The sequence below is a fragment of the Volvox carteri genome (genome assembly GCF_000143455.1).
Source record: "Volvox carteri f. nagariensis unplaced genomic scaffold VOLCAscaffold_11, whole genome shotgun sequence".
Lineage (NCBI taxonomy): Eukaryota > Viridiplantae > Chlorophyta > Chlorophyceae > Chlamydomonadales > Volvocaceae > Volvox > Volvox carteri.
Genome location: NW_003307554.1, coordinates 1,161,413 through 1,187,972, shown reverse-complemented (window position 1 = coordinate 1,187,972; position 26,560 = coordinate 1,161,413). Strand labels below are relative to the sequence as shown.

The 26,560-nt window shown below is 51.5% G+C and overlaps 3 protein-coding genes across 3 annotated transcripts in view; all 3 read right to left on the bottom strand.

Moving 5' to 3' along the window:
• The window catches only part of VOLCADRAFT_89112 (uncharacterized protein), a gene marked incomplete at both ends in the record, with an annotated part of 8,119 nt that extends 1,987 nt beyond the window's left edge, over nt 1-6,132 (bottom strand). Inside the window, 9 exons of the mRNA XM_002948667.1 lie at nt 412-474; nt 671-722; nt 1,239-1,429; nt 2,498-2,562; nt 3,418-3,667; nt 4,222-4,304; nt 4,558-4,763; nt 5,704-5,833; nt 5,943-6,132. Of these exons, the coding sequence (XP_002948713.1) occupies nt 412-474; nt 671-722; nt 1,239-1,429; nt 2,498-2,562; nt 3,418-3,667; nt 4,222-4,304; nt 4,558-4,763; nt 5,704-5,833; nt 5,943-6,132 (1,230 nt within the window). The remainder of the gene's footprint in view (nt 1-411; nt 475-670; nt 723-1,238; nt 1,430-2,497; nt 2,563-3,417; nt 3,668-4,221; nt 4,305-4,557; nt 4,764-5,703; nt 5,834-5,942) is intronic.
• A 7,857-nt stretch (nt 6,133-13,989) lies between these two features.
• Nucleotides 13,990-17,678, bottom strand: VOLCADRAFT_89111 (uncharacterized protein; the record flags this gene model as incomplete). The annotated part of the gene is made up of 5 exons (XM_002948666.1): nt 13,990-14,297; nt 15,211-15,314; nt 15,359-15,395; nt 16,318-16,477; nt 17,541-17,678. The coding sequence occupies 5 exons, from the start codon at nt 17,676-17,678 to the stop codon at nt 13,990-13,992; spliced, it is 747 nt and encodes a 248-aa protein (XP_002948712.1).
• A 3,810-nt stretch (nt 17,679-21,488) lies between these two features.
• Nucleotides 21,489-26,099, bottom strand: VOLCADRAFT_89110 (uncharacterized protein; the record flags this gene model as incomplete). The annotated part of the gene is made up of 4 exons (XM_002948665.1): nt 21,489-21,512; nt 24,363-24,404; nt 24,998-25,193; nt 25,936-26,099. The coding sequence occupies 4 exons, from the start codon at nt 26,097-26,099 to the stop codon at nt 21,489-21,491; spliced, it is 426 nt and encodes a 141-aa protein (XP_002948711.1).
• Nucleotides 26,100-26,560: the final 461 nt, after the last annotated feature.

Here is a 26,560-nt window from a genome sequence, read left to right as displayed (position 1 = left end):
CCAGTCCCCCCCAGATAAGTTACAACTCCCCTCATAGACCAAGAGGCACACACTGCGTTGGCGCGTTTTCGTTCATGTGCGCACTCTTCATGCACATGCATAGATAGTTCTGGCACTCTTTGTGAACAAAAAGTAAATCCGACCAAGCAAAGGCCCAAAGCAAACAACCTTATGCTGATCACAACCGCCATGGAAGGCAGGGGTAATGGCGCCCGTGTCATCGGTCGCCGCTGGCAGCAACATTGCCGATGCATTACCGACAACAGCACCGCCGTCCCAAACGCCTTTATCAGGAAAAATTTCAGGCTTATCTTGCTGTTTTGGTGTTTGTTCGGCGTTCAAGTCGTTGCCTTTTGCGTGTTTGGCTCTGTAAGGACCGGTCATACATTCTGCTATGCCGCGTTGACTCACGGGCTTGACCTTCTTACGGCCCCTCATACCTATTTTATGATCGATAATACTAAGTTCTGCACACTACGGAGCACGCTGGCAACAATGGACGTTTTTGGCTGGAGGAATGAAAATGTACGGATTGGCCTCACTTTGTTCCTTATTTCCAAAGGCCAAAATGGCCTCTTTATTCCTTAAAAGGAATATATTACTTAAAAAAAACACTGGTTCAGCCCCCGCTAGCCTTAGCACGTGTGCTAAGGTGTACGTGTACACCTACCCGGGCACTGTGCTCCGAACAGGAAGACCTTGAATAGGTCCGAGCAAGACACCTGCATGAATGAATGAATGAGTCCATGAATACATGAATGCATGAATGCATGAGTACATGAATGCATGAATACATGAATGCATGAATACATGAATGCATGAATACATGAATGCATGAATGAATGAATGTGTAGTAGCTGGTACACGGTACGGCACACATAACGTCTACAAATACGCGCTAAGCGCGTCCACCAGCACCTCGAAAGGCCTTTTCAGCTGCCAGCTACTACAGCATGAATTCACCATGCAAATGTGCTCAATATCCTGCGTGTCTCCACACACCATTGGGTCCCAAAGTCGGTCCTGCGTCCCCCCTCTCGCTCCCGTCTCCCGTCCCCCGTCTCGCTCCCTTAAGGAAACGAAGCTTCCTTTCCTCTGTACATGTATTGATTTCTACAGATCGCACCCTGGTAGAATCGCATGGACGGATCCCCACTTAATATACCAGATCAAACGTTTGCAGACGTTCCACCTCCCAGGAAACCCCCACGAAGACACACACATACATACACACGCACCATTTCAGGTTCTCCACAGTGCCGGTGGTAAAGGCAATGAGGATACCAATCGCCAAAAGCACAAAGGCCCCAATCATCTGGCTAATGGTGAGACGACTGCTGTCCAGCTCAGCATCGTTGCCATCGCACTGGCTCAGTCCATCAAACCAGATGCGTCGCAGCAAACTCAGTGTGCCGTCCTCCGAGAAAATCTTTCGTCGACAGGGAACGAATCCATGGTGGGCGGCAGAAGGAGAGGACAGATAAGGGACAGGTGCACAGGCAGGCGGCGTGCAACCCAGACGGGGGGTTTGGGGAGAGGGGGAAAGTAACTCAACTGATGCGAACATGGTGCTTGGGAAGAAGCACCATGTTATTATATCAGGTATATTCTTTTCCAGGTAAGAACCGAACGGTGGATCTCGGAATCCCGGGCGATATAACCCCCAGGATACCACATTTATCCCCCCTCTAACTGTAGAGGGTATCCTCAACCTTTTGTCTCTCTCAGGGTCTGTAGTATCTAGGGTATATCACGGGATCTGCAACCACTGATCGGTTCTTTTCTGGAAAAGCCGTGATATAACAGGGTCCCTGCATGATGTCAGCAGCCACAGGATAACCAGCGGTCATCCTGTAGTTATGCTGCACCACCTCCCGCTCAAAATAACCGCTTCAGATGGGAATTGAGTCCGAGTCAGATGGGAATTGAGTCCGAGTCAGAACCGGGATACCAAGATGTTGTTATATCACGACTTTTCCAGAAAACAAGCGAACGGTGGATGCAGATGCCATGATGTGCCCAGAATATTACACGTGCCAGCAGGTTCGGAAGAGGTTCGGAAGCAGAAAGCCAGGTGGACATGAGCAATGCCAAGACGGAAACTCTAGATGCGGGTGGAAGGCGGAGGGGATGAGGCGCGATGTGACGAGAGAGTGAGTCTGTTATGCGTGGAAATCATACGGAGGACAGTGCATATGGTGGTTATCATATCCGACTTATGGTGGCCACGGAGGCGCCACGCAGGGAGGATGGAGGAGCAGCACTGACAACAACAGGACGCGCAGTGGGTGTATTCATGATGCATGGCAGACGGGGTAGATCCACCCTCTAGAGGGCATATGTAGATATAGACCCATCATGGTAGACACCATCACACAGACACACCGGCGGGGGGGGAAGCAAAGTAGCGGTAGCTGGGCAGTGCACGGATAGGTTGCCTCGTCTTCATATCCTCCTCTTCATTTGCCCCCGAACAACGCCCCTTACATCTACCTACCTGCAGAGCTGAGTTAAAAAACGGCAGCAGAGAGGAGTTCTTTTGCAGCCCAATCACCAAGTTACCTGCGAGGGGGTAAGTGATGGAGGCGTGGAGGAGGTATTACGAACATGGGGGTATTGAGTGTGCAGGGAGTTGTGGTTACAGCAGCAAAAGCACAGCAAGTCCGCCCGTGGCAGCACGAAACGCGGACACTAAGCAATACAATGCGAAACAACATCCCAAGACAATGACGCCGTAACGTGTATATTGCCCTTCCAATCAGGGGTTAGAAGTGGCGCATCCATCGATGCGTAACACCAGGTAAAGAGTATAGTCAAGGAGATGCCAAGGGAGCTGAACCCTTCTTACACTCCTCCACCCCCCCTCGAACGTCCTCGGGCGTCCCCGCGTGTATCCCATAGGATTTTTGGTTATTTGAGATCCTCTAGGATTGTGAGTTGTTTGTTATTATGACATTTCGTCAGTTCCCGTCCGGGGTGGAGGCCTTTAACTCAGCTGGTAAACTTCTCACCCACCCGGGCATCCACCTTTGGGGTAAGAGTATGCTGCATCATGCCTGGTGTGCGATACGTTCGCAACCTGATTCGATCCGGGGAGTTCCCACCTCCTAGCAATTCGTACCAGTGTAAAACCAGGCAAAGAGTACTCAGGGGGATGCCAATGGAGCTGAATCCTTCTTACATACGCCATGTCGAGCTTCACTAGTGCGAAGCAGGAAAGACAACCCAACCCTTCTTACCCAACCCTACCCCCAGCCTCTTGTAGGGCGTCCTGGTCAACAGGATATGTACATGGACCGTTAACCCTTTTCAACCCCCAAAAAAATCAACCCCCAAGCTCGCCCCTTGCACAATTACTCGTGCTTTCCGTCTTCCGTACTGGGGCCCCCCCCACACACACGGACGCAACACACTTACCTGGTCCGAAGGGATCCCCCACCACCCTCACATCGCAAGGCTGCCGCTGCGATAGGTAGAGCAACACCGGCTGATCGGTTACGAAGGCCCGCACTACTCCCTGTCGCACCCATTCCACGCAGGTGGCTGTATTGCAGTACAGTACATTCTGCTGGAGCTGCATGGCCAGGGAATCCTTGCTGGCGGTGAAGTAGGCAGCAGTGGAGCCGCTGGGGTTTACCCCCACCAGTGCGTTTTCCTTGACCAGGTCCTGGGGCAGGAGGACGGAGGCACACCATGCCAGTAAGAGAGTAATCGTCGGCATTTGGGTTGCCTCCACTCAGCATGGAGGGTCTCTTCAAGAAAAAAGGAGAGGGACATAGAGAAAAGGAGATAGGCACTACTCCCCATAAATCAGCTTGCTGCAGCAGCTACCATCCCCTTTACTTCAAAAGGCCCTTCCATCCATCCAGTACAGGGATGTTCTGTTATATCACGACTCCAGAAAAGTACCATTGGGTGGGTGGATGCAGATCCCGTGATGTGATATGCCCAGAAATCTACAATTTTCCTCTAGCAGTAGAGGGCGTCCTCGACTTCAAGTCTACCTGCCTACTTTACCAACCACAGGATTTTCAGCGGTCGCGGGGCCCGTCACCTCCCGCTGCCCTGATTTGAACGCTTTCCGGCCCCCAAATTTACGGGTCTTGCCTGGAGCCCCGAGATCCCAATGTAGGCCCGCCGTACAGCCAAGTACGATGTCAGGTTGGCGGTGTAGGACGATAGGACGATCACGCAAAAGAAGCAATACACCACGTACAGCACCTGTACGCCCCAGCTATTGCGTTCAGGTCGCTCTGGGGCACCCGCAGCCGCCATGAAGCTCATCATCACGGGATTGTAGTCCCCTGAGGTTGGTGGGTGAGGAAGGGGTTTTGACGCATTGGAAGTATCTGAACTGCGGGATATCAGAAGAGCCGGGCGCGAGACCAGGACGCTTTGATTGTTGAAGGTAAATGCAAGGCTCTCATCCCACATGAAACTTATACATATATCCACAACCTTCCATCCACCCATCCTTCTCTGACTCCCTCCCTCTTCCCTTTCATTCACGCCTATCTCCATTCACGTCCCCCCCTCAGGTCCCCTCAGATATATCACCATTCCTCGCTTGCGCCAGCTCTTCCTCGGAAAGCATCCCGGAGACCTGAAGCGTGTTGAGCTGTTTGTTCCGGATCCACTTGCCGTACGCATCCAGCCCCCAGAACAGCAGCGCCACGCCAATCACAGTGAACAGCAGTGTGATCCATAGGGGGCCAGAGAAGGGGGCCAGGACAGACAGCGGGCCGGGGCCAGTCTTACCGTCCCTGTGAGCAAAGCGTTGCGTGGGGATAGGTTGGGTGGTGAGCAGTTAGGGTTGTTTTCGTCAGGGGATGTCGTATTGTGGGAGGATGCCGTTAGGGGTGCGATTAGGGCCACGATTGGAACAAACTGCCCAGGAAGAGACCCCATCTCCCGGGTCTCTTCCTGCAGGGGTTGGAGGAGGTGTATATATCACAACTTATCCAGAAAAGAACTGAACGGTGGATGCAGATCCCATGATATACCCCGGATACTACAGAAGGGGAGTTGGAGAACAGGGATTGGAGAATGTTCGGTTATAAGAGGCAGCCCCCTCCCATGCGTTCCAAAGCTCAAATCATCACAGCAGGTTGAAATAAAGCCAGGGCAACTGCTGCTCATTCCATTAACATCCTCAGAGCATCGTGCGAATTGCGGCAAAGTTGAATATCTTGTAGGATGGGGAGGTATGTAGCAGCCGTGGCCGCTACTTATAACAGTCACGAATTAAGGAACATATATAGGAGGGTCCTATATAGTACGGTTTATGACGGGATGCCCCCGGTAGGATTCATCAGCCGATGATGGGACTTAATCACAGAGCTTGCACGTTAAGTTGCTGATCCGGCAGCGACAGGGCAATTAAGAAGCTGCTGCTGTGTTATCGCTGACATGGATGCAACAAATGGCCGCATGTGCATGTGCCACAGATGATTGAAGCTTTCTTTGGCATTGTCATCGTGTGTTGCGTGCTGTCCGTGTGAATTTGTGCGCCAGTGCATGATGACAAATTCGGCAAAGGAGCAGAAGCTTGCATTGACTTGCATGTTGAGGTAGTTGTTGCAGTAGTGGTAGCTGTAGCAGTAGTAGTAGTAGTAGTAGTAGTAGTAGTAGTAGTAGTAGTAGTAGTAGTAGTAGTAGTAGTAATATCAGTAACTCAGTCCCACGTACTTTACCGGTACCCACCCCACAAGCAACGCCAGTCCAGCATCGTAGTACGAGTAAGTGCAGTCGACGGCTGCGAGGCGGGCAGCAGTCCGAGTCAAGGGAAACAGAGCGACATCTGCTCGCTTGGCCACGAGCTCGCCGACGACACCTGCTTGGACATACACAGCAAGTTATGGACGAGTATGTTGGCCCTGAAGACGCTCCCATATCACCGAGTTAGTAGCACCACCACGATGTTACTGCTGTGCCTTGCGTACCGTTCCACGTCCCATTGATTTCTGCTCCTCCGGCGTTTACTTCGGACTCGTATATGTGATATTGGAAAGTTGCATTACCCGTAAGCAAAATCCTGTTGAGGAGGTCAATTAGAAGGCCTGAAAAGAGCGGCCCTGTGGACGTGTTGGTCACAAAGACGAAAGGAGGCCTGTGTGCGACAACAACTTTCATTGTTTGCATGACATACAGGTCGTGAGGCTTCGAGGCAGCGGGTCGGTCTAGCCGACCCCTGGGCTACCCCGAAGCAGCGTCTAACATATTTGAAAATTCATGGTGCAACAAAATGTACTGTCCTCGCTGTTGTTGCGCTCTTGTAATTGCTACAATTAAAAGTCAACTAGTGTTGTTAGGAAAAATCCCAAGCTCGTACGGCCCAGACAATGAGCAAGCCAAGTGTCATTACACATAGAAAACAGCAAAATGCAATAAATAGTAAGGGATTTCCATTCAGGCCTGTGCAGTTCTCTGGAAAGGTCGCATCTTCTGTCCGCAGGATTATTTGACCCGGTCTTGAGTCGGCCCGTCCGGCCCTTTCGTCAGCTCCTCGTAGGAGTTACATATTATATAATTAATTTTGTATTAATCTCCATGTAAAAATCTGTACGTAAAATGTCTGATAATACCTATCTCTTCCGGCAGTTCCTTTTTGCTGCTGGGTCTGTGCATTCCAATCTGGAAAGATTAAGTGTATTTAATAATATTTAGGTCACGTAAGAGATTATGTAGGAATGGATGCACCGCTGGCCTTAGGAAGCGTTCATTCGTTCGGAAGCGTTCATTCGCTGGCCTTAGGAAGCGTTCAGCCACAGTAAACGTGCACGACAGTCAGCAGAATATTCATAATTCCTAAATGGGAAGAAGCTGATAAGTTCAATCGGAAATCCACGGACACAAATGTTGACATTCGGCCAGAACACTGACGGCTGTACGACAGATAAGATGGAATGTTTGGTATAAAGGAGATGATGTTCTGACTGAAAGATTGTTCTGTGATACCTGTAACGGTTAAGGCTGGCTTTACCTACACAGTTCCACTCGCCTATATCTTAACAGGTTATGAGCCCCGCGCCGCCGCGGCAAGCGAGCGAGCGTTTTGCTTAAGTACTGTGTCCGAACTTGCTGGCTTAGCAATTCTCTGGCTTAGAGATAGGACAAGTATGGGGAAGGATAACGATGTAGAGCGCTTAGACAGCTACGCCAATTATTTTCGCTGGCGAACGGCCATGAAATACTGCCTGGCCGGCAAGGACTTGTGGGACGAAGCAGCAGACCTGCCGAGCGCCGTCGCCGAGAAGTCTATGAAGGCGAAATCTCAACTGGTTAAATACACGGTGCCCCGTTTTCATCGGCTGATCGATCAAGCAGCCGATTCTGCCGCAGCGTGGGATGCGATCCGCGCCGAATGCGTCTCCGAGATCGGAGCAAACATTCTGTTTATAAAACAAAAATTCAGCAACCTGAAGCAACGGACTGGCCAGTCCGTTGTTGATTACTTCGAGGAAGCAGAAGATCTACGCGAGCAGATGGTTGCAGTGGGTTCGAAGATCGACGACTGCCAATTCGCCCTGGCCATCTTGGGCGGTTTGCATAAGAAGTTCCAAATGCAGCAGATGCTTTTTGCTGCCAAGCCGCCGAGCGACCTGAAGCTTTCGGAAATGAAGGCCGCTCTACTCCTGGCGGAGCGGATGCAAGGTGACAACAACGCAGAGTGGGCCCAGGTCGAGGCCCTGGCGTTCAGCAACCGGAGCAGTGGGGTAGGCCACCGTGGCTTCGGTGGCGACTACCGTAGTGGAGCTGGTAAGGGTCAGGGAAACGTCAACGTCAGGGCGAGTACCAGCTCTGGCGGGCCTGATGTTTCCATTAACCCCTACGCAACCCATAAGTGCCATAAATGTGGCGTTCTTGGGCACATCAAGTCACAGTGCCCGCTCGTCACAAAGGGCAACAACAAGGGCAACAACCGACGCAGCAAGCAGCTTGTAATGGCCCTAACCACTTCCACCACCTCCGAAGCCGAGGAAATCCAGGCAACAGTTGAGAAGTCGCTCGCCAAGCTGGCGTGGAAAATGGACTCGGCAGTGGCCGTCCATGTCATGGACGACCGGTCCGACTTCAGCGACTACAGACCGCTCACGGACGGCATCATCCTAGAAGGTGTGGCGGGTGCGGTTTGCAGGACGGTTGGAGTGGGTTCCGTTCTGCTAGAAGCCGAGGAAGAGAATGGCAAGGTCAAGATAACCCTAAAGAATGTGTATTATGCGCCGGGATTAGGTCACAAACTGATTGCGGTAGGCGAACTAGGTCTGAAGGGTTACCATGTGGATTTTCGTGGACCGGTTGCTGTGATTAGGCAGCCGAAACGTCTTTTCAGCCGATGCCCAGGAAACCCTCTAATGTTTTCTCCGCGAATGAGGAAATACGCAAGCCTGGAGTGGGAGTACGGGGAGCAAATCCCGTGTGTGCGGGTGGGCACCCATTACTACCTAAAGGCGACCCGGTTGGGCCAGGGGGAGTGCGTCCAAACCCTGGCGGTCTTGTCTGAATCTGCGGGGCTTTGGCATCGTCGGTTCGGACACATAGGGTACGGTAATTTAGAGAAGCTCGTGTCTGATGAAATGGTCACTGGTATGGGCCTGAGCGCGGCTGAAGTCCGGGAGAAGGTGAAAGAGAAGAGTATCTGTGAACCGTGTGTGAAGGCCAAGCATACCCGCGCGTCTTTTCCTCCGTCTGGGAATGCAGCAAACCGTATTTTGCAGCGAGTGCATATGGATGTGTGTGAGATGCCTGTTCCGTCTATGGGCGGGTCAAGGTATGTCGCCACGTTTCTGGATGAGCATTCGAGTTTTGCAGTGGTGTGCTGTGTAGGGACGAAGGGAGAAGTTCCGGAAGCGGCCCAGGAAGTATTGCAGCTGTTAAGAGACCCAATCGGGCAAGAAGCTGCTAGCAGTTCAGTCGGATCGCCATGGAGGGTATTTGAATAAGGCTCTAGGACAGTACCTTAACGGTAAGGGGGTCCAGCACGACACATCCGTGCCGTACACTCCTGAGCAAAATGGCCGCGCTGAGAGGCTGAACCGCACACTCCTGGAGAAGACCCGCGCGATGTTGCAAGACTCAGGATTGCCGCATGAATTATGGGCCGAAGCTATTACCACTGCATGTGCCCTGCATAATTGTTCGCCTGTGTCGGGCAAGCAGATAACACCCTTTGAAGTTTTCCACCGTGTGAAACCAGATGTCTCTGATTTGCGCGTGTTTGGATGTACTGTGTGGGTGCATGTCGAGAGGAGGCACCGCAACAAGCTCGATGCCACGAGCCAGAAGGGTGTGTTGGTGGGCTACGAACGCAACTGCAAAGGATACCGGATTTTATTGGACGGGTCTAAGCGTATCGTAGTGAGCAGGAGCGTGCTTTTTGAGGAGACGCCAACGTCCTGCACGCTGCCTACGAATGATAGCGAAAGCAGCGGCAGCGGAAGTGATAGTGATGATGAGGACGATGTGGCTAGCAGTAGTTGCAAGACTGCAGCCCCTGCCCGGCAAGGGGAGCAGCTTAGTCCGAGCGAGGCCGTAGAGGATAGTCAAGGGAGCGCGGTGAATGGTGATTCAGCTGAGCTGAATGAGGGGGAGCCTATGGTAGTTGGCGCAGCACCTGAGGCACCTGAGGAGGAACCTACGGCTACCGGCGGTGCATCCGATTCCACTAAGGGGAAACCTAAAGCTGTCGGTAAGGCAGCTGAGGGGGAGGATAAGGCTGGTGCAGCTGCCTCTACACAACATCGTTACCTCCAACGTGACCGTCATCCACCCCAACGACTCAACCTTGCTGTCAACGTATCGGACGTCAAAACCCCGAGCACCTACGAAGAAGTGATGGCCTCTCCGGAACGGGACAAATGGCAGGAGGCGATGGTTCAAGAAATCGGATCTATCCACGCATTAGATACGTGGGAGCTGAAGGTACCGTCACCTGGGGTGAAACCGATTCCGGTGAAGTGGGTGCATGACGTGAAGCGGGGTGTAGACGGACAAGTAGAACGGTACAAAGCCCGGTTGGTAGTCTTGAAGGCTGAATGGATTTGGACGCAATAGTGATTGCCAGAGCGTTTACAAAGCGACTAACGGCTCAGCTCAGCCACAACTCACTACTCTAGAAGCATACCAGACCAAAGATAATCGCTGGCTCATTCCTATTTATTCACGAGTTCGACAGTCGATCAGCAAGTACGGAAGATGGCTCCACTCTATCCAGAAACCAAGCATCACGCAAGCATCAGGCGACAGACTGACCGGACAACATTTTCCTCAACACTCCCACGCGGGCAGTCTGCAAGCCTGTTCGACTATCGCACTCCCATAGCCAAACGGAATCGCTTGAACATCGCATGACTCAACGATTTCGTCATGCAATCGGCGACCATATCAGCCGTACCACAATAACGAAAACAAACCTCGCTTCGCTCAACTCGCTCTCGTACGAAGTGGTGAGCGACATCTATGTGCTTAGTTCGCACCGAAGAACCAGGATTCTCGATAAGAGAAATAGCAGCCTTATTATCGCACGCTATGCTGACGCAGTTAGCGTCAACCCCCAACTCCAGGAACAATTGCCTCAACCACAAAGCTTCTCGCGTAGCAGCCGCAGCAGCCATGTATTCAGCTTCCGCAGTCGAAACTGCCACAGTAGGCTGGACACGACTGGACCAACTAACAGCCGCGTTCGAATGCAAAAACACAAAGCCAGTGGTCGACCTCCGGGTATCAGGGCAACCAGCGTAATCAGCGTCGGCAAAACCCTGCAGGCCACCGTTCCCTTCGAACACTAAACCAAAATCGCGCGTACCAGCAAGATACCGCAAAACACCCTTAGCCGTCAAAAGGTGGTCATTGGTAGGTTTCGACATATGACGTGCGAGCGCTCCCACGGCCTGAGAAATGTCCGGCCTAGTACAGGACGAAAGATACATAAGTCCGCCCACTAGCTCGCGATACTCGTTACCCACAGACTCATCCCCCTCTTCAGCAACACGAAGCTGAACTCCAGGCGAAAGCGGTGTAGCGCGACCGTTGGCATCAACAAAACCAAACTTCGACAACAGGCCTTCAGTGTACTTCCGCTGTGACAACTTCAGCCACTTTTCGTTCACGCTTCTTTTGATCTCCATACCAACGAAACGATCGACAGGCCCTAGGTCTCTCGTCTCGAAAACCTCCATCAACCGTCTTTTAACCTCGTTAACCAATTCTTGGCATTTAGCAGCCGTGAGGGAGTCATCCACGTTGATCAAGAAATAAACACGATCATCCCCCTCGCCACGGACAAACATAGCAGGATCGGCAGCAGTAGGCTTGAAGCCCATCTTCCTCAACTCCTCCTTGAGCTTAACATACCACGCTCGCGGAGACTGCCGCAGACCGTAAAGCGATTTGTGAAACAAACAAGCATCATCAGGTCCACCAAGGTCATAGCCTGGCGGCTTGCCGCAAAACACAGGCTCTTCTAGATCTCCGTTAAGAAACGCGGTCTTGACATCCATCTGTTCCAGAACTAGACCACGTGCAGCAACAACAGAAAGCAGAGCACGAAGGGTGGTGCGCTTTCCGACAGGCGCAAATACCTCATCGAAATCTATCCCTTCCTCTTGGCGAAAACCTTGCGCTACCAAGCGCGCACGATAACGTTCGATGTTTCCATGCTCATCCCGCTTACGCTTGAAGACCTATATAATACCTCATTGTTCGTTGAGTTGGATTCCCCCGAGTGTTCCGTCCGAGGGGGAGTGTTGACATCCGGCCAGAACACTAACGGCTGTGCGACAGATAAGATGGAATGTTTGGTATAAAGGAGATGATGTTCTGACTGAAAGTTTGTTCTGTGATACCTGTAACGGTTAAGGTTGGCTTTACCTACACAGTTCCACTCGCCTATATCTTAACAGTGAGAACGCTGTAAGAACGCTTGAGAACACTGTAAGAACGCTTGAGAACGCTGTAAGAACGCTTGAGAATGCTGTGAGAACGCTGTAAGAACGCTTGAGAACGCTGTAAGAACGCTTAAGAATGGTGAGAGAACGGTGTAAGAACGCTTGAGAGTGGTGAAAGATTGCTTAAGAATGCGTGAGAAAATGGGTTGAGAATGTCCTTGAGAAGGGGTAAGATCGCTGAGAACGCTTGAGATCCCCTGCAAAGAGCGCTCTCTTGAGATCGCTTAAGAACTCTTGAGAAGGCACAATCTTAAAACATGGCAGATAAGAGCGTTCTCAGAACGCTCTTAACAGCGGCATCCACTTGTGCTTTTATATGGCTTAAGATCGCGTTGGGAGCGCTCTTAAAGCGGTTTCATTTTGGTAGGGTGTGGTTGTGGAGGTTATCCAGTAGGTTCAGTGGGAGGTGTATCCCCTTGCTGTCATCACTTCTGGGCCTGTCCGGTGGCACAGGCAGTAGCAGATTAACTCACTCTTTCAATAGGATTGCCAGTCTCAAGGGAGCAACTTTGGCTTGTCCAAGCCCCACAAACAGTGCAACAATGTGTTTGGGATGTTGTGGCTCTTGCTGCGGTGTCAGCCATGGAGCATGGGAGACGATATATGGCTGCAAACATGAAAACCAACCCGGCACTGTTACCTGGCCCTTCCCTTACGGAAGAAGCCATTTGTCGAGTTATTGTTGACTTTTGGGGCCGCCTTCAGGGTTTCGCAGAATTCCACGGAAAGGTTGGGATTCTGTTGGCGCACATCACCCCTTCTTGAGAATTATATCAGGCAAATTGCTATGCTCACGGGAGCGGTCACCGATGAACGGTTAATTATCTGAGGTGATGGTCTAATTTGTATATTAGTCTCTACTGCAGTGCACGGCCAGCTGGCCCGATGGCTCTACTCTTCGGGAGTCTGGAGCCCACTGTAACAACCACACCACATCGACTGATACAACATGTACAGTTAATTTCAAGAATCAAGTGAAGTATTTGCATGTCGTGCTGAGCGAACTTTAGTTCTATCGCTATTCACAGTTAGAACAGTGGTCGCTAGGCCTTCATCATGATGATCAGCTGATCAGCCTTGTAACAAAGCAAAGGCGTAACCCGGGATGCTCAGTTGGGCCTTGCGTCGTTACATTGCCCCCCCTTTAGCAATGGACGTCCGCGGCCATTGTATCGAGCATTGGTGCCATCCCACCTCACGCATTGTGCGCTGGTTTATCCATTACCCATGGTATCGCATTCTGCGATACCTGCTTGTTGTCAGAATCGAACCGCCGACCCGAAGATTTCATCGGAAGTCGTGCGGCCCCGTCTCGATACCATTGTAACAAAGCAAAGGCGTAATCCGGGATGCTCAGTTGGGCCTTGCGTCGTTACATTGCCCCCCCTTTTGCTTGTATACTTAGCGGCTGTATATCCTATACACTCCCGAACTCTCCCATACCAGCGTACTCATCGCGTCACTGTGCACAAAAAGGTAGTCCAAACTGGGAAGGACGTTGTTAAAGGCTAAGTGGATCGGATGCAATAGTGATTGCCAGAGCGTTACAAAAGCAACTAACGGCTCAGCTCAGCCACAACTCACTATTCTACAAGCATACCAGACCAAAGATAAACGCTCGCTCATTCTTATTTATTGTCGAGTTCGACAGTCGAACAGCAAGTACGGAAGATGGCTCCGAACCGCTGCAGAAACCAACAATCACGCAAGCAGCAGGCGACAGACTGACCGGACAACATTTTCCTCAACAGACGTCGTCATATGGACCTCCTGGGCAGGTTACACTGTAGCAGGGGGACCCGATAGGCGCAAAACGTTCAGGTGGTCGTGCTTACACGGTTGCGCGCCTTTTGAGCTACACATGTTCGAACTGTTTGCCTCCCCAGTCAGTCAGCCTCCAGCCCTCAGCTGTTGCTGACAATTTCCTTTCTCTTGCTCGCAGCGGGAACGAGAAGATTCTTGTCGAGTGAGACGGAAATTACACGTTTGGTTATTCAACAAATGGGTCTCAAGTACATAGCCGACGCTGCACAATGATACATCATCAGGACTCCGGCGCCTCCGACGTGGGGCAGCACATGAAGTCAATGCTGGTGATCTGGTACACGATGGTGGGACCACGGAACAGAGCCTGGGGGCTATTGCACCTGCTACCAGGCGCCTTGTTGAAAGTCAGGCACACAGATAGCCCATTGTCCGGTATGCTCTGGAACAACGCATCAATCCGTTTGATCGTTAGTACGCCGTACTCTGCACCATCATAATCGATTGTCTGGAGGTTATGCTGTGGCACACGGCCGTTGACGGTTACTACCGTGATGGGCTTGGGCTTCTGTTGCACGCACGTTGCATCTACGATAAGGCAATAAACGTGCATCAAGGGAACAAGGCCGTACAAAGTCTTAGACATGGTCTGTGGGTGGACATATGTGCTTTTCCAAAGCAAGTGAAGCAGGAGGTGAAGGTAACGATGGGAACAACGATAATTAAGAGTTCCTTTATGATGACGCATATTAAAAACATCCTTGCTTGGTATATACATTATACATAATTGTGGAGTTGTGTTTTTCTTGCTAAAGCTTGATTGCACGGCAAACAAGCCACTGCACATATTGTTTTAATCTGGGGGACCTGCATCCACCGATCGGTACTTTTCTGAAGTCGTGATATGTAACACATGTGTATGTACACGCGGACACCCAGCATATATACACGTAGGCAGGCGGCTGGCAGAGGTTAAGGCCTGACTTCTGCTCCCAGTCGATCCAGTCGACCCGGGTTCAAATCCGCCTGCCGGCTCCTCGGGTGTTTGAGGAGTGATGTAATGGGAGGTGGCCCCCCATCATATGGACGGTGTAGGACGTGATAATATCAACTTGCGAGCTGACCAGGAACTAAGTTGATGCGCCGTTGATCCGCTAGATTAGGGTTGGATGCTGGTGGTGAGTTGCCGAACCCAACGAATACATTCTGAAGTCGGATGGGGTGACGGATTAGGGTGCCCCTCTAGCAGGGGAGAGCAGGGACTGCCCCGGGAAAGGGGGCCGCTGGCGAAGTTAACCACCCTGTAACAACATACATACACGTAGGCACCTGCAAACGCATGACTCGTCCTTAGTACATCCCCTCTTATTATACGTTATGGGCACTGAAAAGTGAGCCTCTATAAATACGACTCAGGGGTATTTAGTGACACACAGACATCACATATGGAAATCCAGCTAATTAATTCATCCGGCTAGCTGGTTAGTTCGTTATCACTTACCCACAACCATGTCGACTCTGCGTACGGTGTCCATGCCCGCGCACTCAGCAGTAGGGCTAACTAGTGAGGCGTTGCTGCTGATGAGGAGGCAGTAGGTGGCGGTGCTGGAGGTGACATTCATAGGCCCCACAGGTGCAGACAAGCGCACCGGGGACTGCGTGGCGTCGCGTCCCAGAATGCAGCCGCTGCCGAAGGGGAAGGAGCTCACAAGCATCGTGTTGCTTGGTACAAGACTTGGTGCGGGACTTGGTGCGGGGCTAGGAGGAGGAGGAGGAGGAGGCGAACGCAGACGCTTGGGCGCGAGAGGTGATGGTGTGGGGGATGGAGGAGGAGAAGGAGGAGGACGAGGAGGAGGAGAAGGAGGAGGAGAAGGAGGAGGAAGAGGAGGAGGAGGAAGAGGAAGGGGGGGGCTGGGAAATGGGGTTGGGGGCGGTGGAGGAGGTGCATGTGGCGGCGGGGAAGTGGAGGTTGCCTGTGGAGCAGGGGACGGTAGTGATGGAGGTGGAGGTGAAAGGCCCGAGGAAAGAGCTAGGGGCGAGGGCGGCTGGCTGATAGGGGACGGTGGTGGTAGTGTCAGCTGTGAGATAATGCGAGGTGGAGGTGGTGGTGGTGGTGGTGATAATGGGAGAGGAGGACGTGGTGAAGGAGGCGGGGGACTGGGGGATGGAGGGTTCGGTGAAGGAGGAGGCGGGGGACTGGGGGATGGAGGGTTCGGTGAAGGAGGAGGCGGGGGACTGGGGGATGGAGGGTTCGGTGAAGGAGGAGGCGGGGGACTGGGGGATGGAGGGTTCGGTGAAGGAGGAGGCGGGGGACTGGGGGATGGAGGGTTCGGTGAAGGAGGAGGCGGGGGACTGGGGGATGGAGGGTTCGGTGAAGGAGGAGGCGGGGGACTGGGGGATGGAGGACTCGGTGGTGGAGGAGACGGGGGACTGGGGGATGGAGGGTAGGGTGAAGGGGGACTGGGGGATGGAGGGCTCGGTGGAGAGGGATTGGAGGGTGGAAGGGGCGGTGCTGAAGGGGGAGAAGGTGGCGAGGGCAGCACAGCGAAGCTGAAGGTGGATCTGGCAGTCAAGTAGGTGTTATCCATGAAGCTGATAGTTACGACACCCGAGGCAGGGGAGGTGGCACTAGGGGTCCAGCTGAAGGTCACATTTACGGGTGCGACACCGCTGCTGGGTGTGGTTGTGAGGGTGGCTCCAGACGGCAAGGAGCTGCTTGAGGCTGTGATTACATTACCAGCATTGGGGTCCGTCACAGTAAACACCACCTGCATATACACAGGTGTTACACAATGCGCGTAAGGCCCAGGCAACGCCGAGTTAAGCTGGTGCAAATGTAACATCTAATGGAGCGCTCATCAGAACTGATGTCTCACTAGAATCTGAGCTGGGAGAGATAAGGGTAATAAGCTGTGGGTAATCCACGGAAGGGGCCGGGTTGGGTTGTCTAGGGGTTAGTAAAGGGTAGATAGTGTGGGTAGGATAAGGGCACCCTAACCCTACCCATACCAAGGGACTGAGTTATGGTGGGAGTAAGGGCGGGTTGGGTAGGGTAGCGGGTGGGTAATGCCTGCACAGGGGGGTTCTTTTTATGCCATAGGGATGAGTACCAAGATGTGAGGTACCGTAAGGAGCAAGAAAAAAGGAAAAAGGAAAAAGAAAAAGGAAATAAGAAATTTTACTCGGAGTCCAGATGCAGGTATCTGAGGGCCTCGTAGGGTATGTACAGGTTTTCCGGTTTCCCTCAGTCTTAGGGAACCCTCACCCCAAGCGCTCAGGATCAGGCCGGGGATGAGGAGAGGAGTCTTGTTTCGTGTCCCAAGCTCAATGCGCAAACTCGTATGACAGAGCCTTGACTCGTGAGAGCATGCGTGCATACGACGCTTCCCAACCCCCGGGGGAGGAGAGTGGAGCTAGCCGACCTGTGGCTCTCGGCTGCTTAGGAGGGGACAGACGCCCCCCTCACGGGCCCTCCCGTCCGCGGGAGAACTTAGGCGGTCTTTCCATTGGGGCTGGACAGCAACCCCAGGCCAGTGTCAGGCCCGGTCAGATACTTGTAACCTTAACACACCCACACACCCACATACACATATACACACTCATTCGTTCTCTCTCTTAACCGTTTGGCATATGCTGATATGCAATTCACGCAACACAGCCACGCGCACACAGCAGCCACGCATAATGTAGCAGCAGTGTTTTTGTGCTAGACCTGTCACTGCATGCCATTTTTATGCTTATCCAAGTACATCCACCCGCAAACACGGGAAACAAATGATCAAACGGGCAACATGCCTAAACATGTCGGAAATAGACATGCATGCATCGCACCGTGATAGGTGTCCCCACGTAGACGTTGACATTTCCGCCTTTTTGCGGCAGCACCTGACCAGTCTCCAAAACATTGACTGAGGAGACCACAGGCAGACCGCTCAAGTCCGCCAACATCTGCACATACACAAGTGGCATATGATAATCGTGAATACAGCGGCAGGCAGGAAGGAGTGGAAGTAAGACGGCAGTGCTAGCTTAATTTGTTGCCGTGCTGGTGTTTCTACTGGTACTTCACATGGTATGCTGCCTGCGGCTGTGTATCGGATCCATGAATGGACAGTAATGGATGAGTGCATGCGTGATGTGGATTTGCGACCCACTGCCCAAGGGTAGGAGAAGGTGGGCGCAGGCTGCTGGTGTGTGGCTGGGACCTGAGAGGGCCCCAGACGGTTTATCCCCTTGAGAAGGTGCAGTGTCGTAACTGTCGTACAGTACGGCCCACATCATCAATACATATACCCGCTAGAGCGCATTCCCAGCATCTAGAGAGGCTTTTTCGCGACTAGCTACTACACCGCCGGCATAGCGCTAGATATGCCAGACATGCACAGACACACCAGCAGCACATACATACAGACGCACATGCACACACAAAGTTGTACATACATGTACACAGATATGCGTACACAACCCACCAGAAGGAAGGTGATATCAACGTAGTGTCCCGTGGACGGTTCAGTTATCCGAAGTCCAACGCCAGTCATGGCACCATAATTGTAGCCAGAGCTGCGCCATCCAAGACTGCCGTGTCCGCCGTAAATGGAGCATGCAAACATCATCATAACCCCGGCGTGACCAAGAAGCAGGTATCAGTCTTTAGAAAGGGTGCAGGTAAGTGTTATGTGCTAAAGATGAAAGGGTAGTAGATGAATCGGATTCGAGTTTTGGGAAGCAAGCAGTAATGCGAGCGAGTTCCAATTAGCTACCTGCCTTGCTACCTATGCTATGCTAACCCCTACAAACGATGCATTAGCTTGCTGTGTGTGCGAACGATCTATCTAAGGGGGTGTTTCCACTTGGATTAAAAAGTCACGGATTATGGATTAAAGCGTGGCATATGGAAACATCCCGCGGATTAACACGGATCAGGAAGCAAGGTTAACGATGGCGGGGTTCGTGACCGTTGTACGCCGTCTACGAGCGTTTGGCGAATTATTTTTTTATTATGGAGCTATAATATACGCGTTCTTTCCATGTAAATGGCACAAGTACAATGAAAAATATATTTGCTACTTGGACGGCGGCGGCGGCGACGACGACGGGAGCAAGTACCAAGTTATGAACCGCGGATTACTGCGTCTTATTACAACACCTCTAGGAGATGAACTAAAGGGGACAACCCTTTAGGAGATGAACTAAAGGGGACAACCCTTTAGGGGACGATGATGAGCAAAGTAACCGAAGGGGTTCCCCTTTGGTTCCCCTTCGGGGATGGAGTTCATCCTCTTAAGGGGAACTAAAGGGGAAGAGGGAAGAAAAGCTACCATCCGGCCTGGGCCGTATGCTCACAGCACGAGTTCCCCCTTTAGGGGTTCCCCCTTTAGGGGTTCCCCCTTTAGGGGTTCCCCCTTTAGGGGTTCCCCCTTTAGGGGTTCCCCCTTTAGGGGTTCCCCCTTTAGGGGTTCCCCCTTTAGGGGTTCCCCCTTTAGGGGTTCCCCCTTCAGGGGTTCCCCCTTTAAATCCTAATCGAGTAACGGTATCAAAATTTTAATGGTTTGATCTGGGCGACATTACAGTCCTATACAGTTGAAGGTCCTGGCTTCGATTCCTGGGGAGACCCCCGACATTGTCGGGAGCGTGAGATTATGGCTAGCTGCTGAGATGTGGAGTGAGATCACAGTTGATGGATCGAGATTCGCACGCAGGATTGGTGGCGATTGCTGAACCCTCTGTCTCTGCGGATGTTCGGGTGAATGGATGAGGAGGGATCCTAGAAGGCAGGATCAACCGCCTTGGACTTCCAGTTCGTATGACGTAGTACAGTGTGGTAATGGTGGATGGTGCTGTATGGTATGATAAATCGTAGAAATGACAATATGTTCAAATGGCCCAGAAGCCTCCCACTCTGTAACAATTCAAAAAATTCAATTCAATATTTAATCCGTCCTTAATCGTTCCTTAATCGTTCCTTATCCACCTATAAAACACATACAGAAATGGATTATTGCGCGTTGGATCAGCGTGAAATAAAAATGCCTAAACGGATCTTTCGATGCCCCCATTATGTGGTTGTGTCGTCTGAACTCTACAACACAAAGGCGGACATTCCTTGCTTCGTAGATCAGCATCAGGTGCCGGACGAAGCTTCTTCGTCATTTGATCAGCCACTTATGTAAGACATGCTTTTACTATAAATTAACTAAACCGATTCACTAACCCTAAGACAACCCCCACCTGCCCACCTGCATCCCCCTGACACTGTCGAAACAGTTAGCTCCCCCTGTGCACGCGCGTCAAGGCGTACATATCGTGTGAGATTGCAATGGCATCAGCGCAACAAAGGAAATACAATAAATTTAGGGAATCTTGTGAGACGAGGTCAAGCAAGCTAAGGCGTTAGGAATGTTAGCTAGCTAGGTAAGCAAGGATGTGTGTATGATGGACGGAATGCACAGCACTCTATTTTGAGACAAACATCCCTCGCTCCTTAGAGTTTTGTTCCGCCTTACTACCTAAGTGATGATCGCCATCGCTAGGATTTAGTATGTGCAGTATCACAGACATAGCAGGCGTGCACTTAAGTAGTACAACATTCCACAGCATGGAGCAGGTCAATATTGCGGGATGCATATACATTGAACACATTTTAATGCTATTGTCGCTCCCTAAGCTGATATCCCAGCACATTTGGGGCAGGCGGTTAGTCTATTGTTGTCTCTCAGTGCAGAATCCAGCGCAGCTACAATAGTACGGTGCCGTCCATTGAGTCTGTTAAACAAACCCTGGTGTCGAGGTTAGGTTGGCGATGGGGTGGAGGGCCCCCCATCAGACTTTAAGAGTTATCTGTTCAAATAGCGACTGACATGCAACTTTCGCCAGCCCTTGTCGTACAGAAGGAGCCATTGATCGAGTTGTGGTTGACTTTTGGGCCCGCTTCGGAGTTTCACAGCTGTGGGAGTTCCATGGAAAGGATGCGATTCTGTTGGGTCACCCCTTTTTGTAAATGAGTGAACGTGAACGTGCACGGGAGCGGCCACCGATGGATGATTAGCTATCACCTGTTTTTGCTTCTTTATATTGGTTTCTTTTAATTAGGCGACTTTTGGGGCACAGGCCTCATCCAGTAACAACGTGCAAGTCTCCTGTCAGTAATTGCTGGTGGGCCTTCTGTTGGAGGTCCGAGGACTTTCGCCAATTGGGGAGCCTAAGTCCCCAGTGGTTGTGGGTTTTTGAGCCTTTCTTTTGGGTTTGCTTTCTGAGGTCTAAGTTTGCCTTGTCTGGTCTGGGTGGGTGTCTCGTTTGCCCTAATCGTCTCAGGTGCAGTGCACGGCCCGCTAGCCCGCTGGCCCTATCCTTCGTGAGTCTGGAACCCACTGTGACAACCACACACACACAAATATGCACTACCGTGACTCGATGGTGACATACGGTACGGAAGGTGGATAGATTCAACAGCGGGGCGGCAAAACGATGGATTCCTGGAACTGAATGCACAAGTATGCGCACATCATCATTGTGCCAGCCAAGCATGTGATTACAGGATCGATAGGCAGGTGTGCGTGCTTGTAGTAGATGGTACACAGTACAGCACACATATCAACTACAAATACACGCGAATCACTCAACCAGCATCTCGAGAGGCCTTTTCAGCGGCCAGCTAATACCGTGCTTACATGCATCATGCACACACACCACAGCACATGCATGGCAGCACATCTTGAAATGCAGGCAAGCATGTGCGCATGCATGCTTTTATTATGTTACTTATAGAAGCAGTGCAACAACTCACAGCAACTGTATTGGCGAGCCCTGTGTTGATGGAGCAGTCGATGGACGCTCCGTGGGAACTGACGGCCGACACGAAGGTGTAGTTATAGGCCTGTTAGCAAAGCATACAAATGGAGGCAGGGCAGATGCCCATGTAAGTGCGACATCAAATCTAGCGCTCCGCCATCATCAGTACTTCTTCAGCCCAGTGTCATGCATCCTCTGGATCCACTGGTGTTTGCTTCCCATACCCATTACTACTTGTAAAGCTGATTGATACTTTCTAACCTTCAATTTCACGTCGTATGACTAACTACAACAACAACCCATTAACCTGTATGGAGACATGAAGCAGAAAGATGCACATCGTGGCTGGGCGACGTTGCGTGTTAACACCAGCAAATATGTGACGTGCACGGTGCACGTGTACTTAGGCATGTGCGTGGTGACGAAACAAAGGATGCATACACATCCAATGTTACGACTGTTTTCCTTCTTGGAGTGCAACATTTGGAGCGGAATACCGCAAGAAGTCATGGGGGTAAAGGAGCGTGTTGACTGGTTGTTGTGTAGACCTCCGAAGGAGCGATGATAACGGCACTAAGAGAGCGTTTGATGCGCGGCTGGGACCATGTGGTATGCATACGCGTCTGACTGTCTTGCCAGAGGAGTACCCATCAGATGGGAAGCAACCGGGAGTGCAAATGGCGAAGTATAAGCACTGGATGGGGCTGCCCTTTTCGGGAGCTGCAGCCGTCATGTGGCCAACACACGCTAAGGTTTTCGTTCCTCGTTTAGCACATCGTAAGCTAATGCAGTTTCGTTTATGTTGCTGGGCTTTGGAGGCAAACAGAGCACGAAGGGGCAAGTACCATGTCCCCAGGGGGCAGCGGTTTTGCCACTGTTGTGGTACTAATAGCCGAATTGAGGTTGAAAAACACGTGTTATTGGAATGCCCAGCCTATAATGATATTCGTGCTGAAGAGGGATTCGATCATCAACAGAGCATGTTGGAAGCCATGCAATGGGAACCTGCACGTCTGGCGAGGATGTTGGAACGTATGTGGGCTCACCGAAACTCAATTACCCCCTTTGGACGCTAATCTGGGCTGATGTGCGGTGTTATCCTTTCCTCCGTGGCTTTTAGGCGTTGTAATATTGCCCTTGGGCCTTCGGCTCGTATGGGTAGTCTTACAGGTATGGGGCCATGCACCCCCAACCATGTAACACACACACGCATACACATCCACCGAGGATGTAAAGTTATTTACATTGGAATGCTTCGCCAATGCAATGCTGCGCGGCAAGCTTAAGCTCAATAAAGTTATCTGTGACGTAATGAGCTAGTGTATGTAATAGGGCAGTGTAGTACAGAGTTGGTTTCCCATGGCATTTCTGTGAGTACTTTTACATTGGTGCAAGTTGCCAGCTAGCAGGATAATGGGAACTCCCCAGACCAATCCTGACTATGAACCTGAAGCTCTCGAGACATTATGTGTTGTACTGTAAGAGGGATCAGCTCCCCTGGCATCTCCCAACTGAGTACGCTTTGCCTGGTGTTACATTGATGCGAATTGCTAGGAGGTGGGAACTCCCCGGATCGCATCCGGATGCGAACATATCGCACACCAGGCATGATGCAGCATACTCTTACCCCAAAGGTGGATGCCCGGGCGGGCGAGAAGTCTACCAGCTGAGTAAAAACAAAGCCCGCCATCTCGGACGGGGACTGACGAAATGTCAATAACAAACAAATACATAATCCTACGGGATCTCAAACAACCAAAATCCTACGGGATATGCCTGGGGGCGCCGAGGGGGGGAGGAATGTAAGAGGGATCAGCTCCCCTGGCATGTCCCAACTGAGTACGCTTTGCCTGGTGTTACATGTACCACGTCTTTTTCAGAAAAGAACCGATCGGCGGATGTCCGATCCCGTGATACACAGGATACTACATTATGTTGCACCCTCCTTAACCAAAGCAAAGTAGATCCCAGGGTGGGCGACAAGTCTAACATGCTGAGACTAGGGGGGCGGCTTTTCAAAGCCGAAAAGGGGCTCGGTCCCGGTGCAGCCACTTGCTCCCCGTTTAATTCGCAGGGCGGTCCGTACGGCATAGGAATGCAAGCACAAGAACGCCGTTATGTTCGGAGTACACACTTGTTGTTGTGAATAGCTTTGAGATGGTATAACTTTATGTCAAACTCGGAGACATGGAAAGCTATCTTTGTCGCGCCCCGATTTATCTGGAATTTCTCCTTTGGCAGGTGGATGTAGAATAGATATAGCTTCTACATTCAATCTTTTGCGGAGCGAGATATGTAACTTTATGTCAAACTCGGCGCCATGGAAAGCTATCTTCGCGTTCCGATTTTTCTGGAATGTCTCCTTTGGCATTTCGATATAGAATGGATATAGCATCCAAACGCTATATTTTTCGGGGCGAGATATGTAAGCCACTGACTGACTGACTGACAGCAGTGAACCCGGGGGGCTCGGCCCCCCGAATGGCGCTTCGCGCCCGGGGCCTCGCCCAAAAATAGAAAATCTCCAACTCGGACTTAGACGGACGAAATAAAGTAAAAACAATCCCTAGCGTGTTTGCTTGAGTGGGGCACCACTCCTGGGAAGGGATCAGCTCCCCTTGGCACCTACTCTTTGTCTGGTCTTACAGGCAGTGCCACCCGCGTGAGGCGGCTGGGTGGCGCAGGACTGGCTGGGGCGGGGCCTGAACCGCCTAGAGACACTTCACCTGGCGCCATGCAAATGACATATGCTCCATACCCTAGAATTCCGCTTACCTACATACGTAACTCCCCGCCCCTTTTTATGATACATGTCAGACAGGTCCCGCCTGTGCACACGTTCCCCGCCCTTGTTGTCGTCCTTACCCCTGAGCTCGTTGCTTTGTCAATGAGCATGACGGCCGGCACCTGGGCGATGATTGACGAACTCACGCCGGGGACATAGTTCACGGCAAAGCGAAAATTGTCCAACGAGTAATCATATACTTCACCATAAAGGCCACCGAGGCGGCAACAGCCGGATGAATAAATCTCTTCAGCACTTGAGGGAAGTGCAACTGAGCCGACAGTCCTGCAGCAACCGGCAGCAGAGCATGTATACATAGATGCTGCACTGCAACTATTCCGTACCGTGATGCACTGCTGTGCACTGCTACAGATCCCCACCAGGGCTACATGAGCGAGTAGCATAGGTTTAGATGTTCGTTCAGCCATCCGCATTCAGCCAGCTATCTCGCTATGTGGCATATGCAGGTTGGGCAGTTATCGGTAAGGCAGTGTGAACTCTACATGGGAACTAAAGATGGAACCATCCAGTCACAAGCTTGTATATATGTATGAGGATGAACTAAAACGGTGAACATGCAGATGCCTGTCAACCACATGCATGCACGATTGCACGCAATATGTAGAGGCCCTGCTGGACGCTTGGCTGCTGTGATACTGGTAGTGATGCTGTTGCTTTACATGAGCGGCAGTGCATGCATGCTTGATTCACGCACATACCAAATCCAGTAGGCCTCGAACAATAAGTAGGACCAAGCAAGGCATGAGGATGCTGAATATGCCACGAACCTTAAGACCACGTAACTATTACCCAAAGCGTCGTAGCCATCTCCAACGGTGTCACCCGAACTCGTGGTAAAGAGGTAGGAGCCACCGCTGTCGTATACACTAACAGTATCGGGACTGTCGCCCCTGCAATCAAGCAAATTTCAGCATCCATTAAGTGCACATTATTGCACAATGCCATTCAGGAAGAGCAAAACAAGCCGACAGAGTTTGACCGCCGGCGTGAGGGCGGTGGGGCTTAACAGCATGAAGCGCCACGCCTCCGCCATCCTAGTAGCCTGGCGGCGGCAGTCCGTCCATTACAATAAAGCATAACTTACGGCTCCAATAAGACTCCCGAACAATGTACTTGAAGATCCTCTAGCACAAGCTATTATGATGACCAAACTTATACTATCGGGCAATTGGGGTGGCGCTTGAACATTCACCCTTCAACATCCCCCCTTCGTTCTCAAGTCCTCAGCACTCTCAGTGCAAAGGCTAGGAGCGATTGGAGGCCCTCAGCACTCTCAGTGCAAAGGCTAGGAGCGATTGGAGGCCAACGGAAACCCAAAGTATCATCCTGTACAGATGTACAGTAACGAGGGGCCTCTCACTGGTCCTTCCTGTGGGGCACCCCACACGAAGGGTGGGTGCACGCTTTTTCCCAAGTTGAGGAAGCTGGCACCCTACCACTTCAACAAAGCACCTAGTTATTGCTACATCCACAGCATAATAAAGCAATCAGTCATCCGTCAGGTTAGACACATCCACTTATTGTATTTGCAGTCTATAGTGTGCCGCCGTTGCTCTTGCATCTCATCATGAATCAGCAGTACCTACCTAGTACCGTATCACCCTTCTGTTCAGTGAAGCCTTGCATACGTACCGCCAAAATGACGTCACGGCGACATCCAAAGTATTGTTCGCTTGGTTGACGCGGTACTCGATTAAGCCGCCACGGAAGTGACTCGACCTCACTTCACGGAACTGTGCAATGAGCGCCAACACTAAACCCGAAAGGAGATACACCGTTCCTCGCAGTTGTCGCATCGTCGCTATTTCAACTATGGATGTTGGTTATGATATCACAATGGTGAAGTGATGTGATATAGTGCCGATAGAAGGAAAGGTATCACTGGCAGCTCCCTCCCCTGCTGGCACTATTTCGTGAAAACAGATGCACACACTCGAATTGTTCCGTCTGTGGTGCAGTACTAGTAACTATGCCGCTTGTAGCAACTACTCGTCCATCATACGACCTCGTCGGTAATTGGGTCCCCTGTCTAAAGACGACAGAAAAATAACCGACGCTCCTATTTATAGCAGCAGCGGCAGCTGGTGACGTAGAAGGAGCCCGCCATACGTCGGGTTCGATGGCGTGCGGAACTCCAAGGGGCATACGGCCCATTCAGTTGTATGTACACATGCGTAGACGCAGCCCGCCCCCCAGTAACCTGACGAATGAGAACAACGAAGCGGTTTGAGTGGTTTTGACCTTTCCGAGGAGTTGA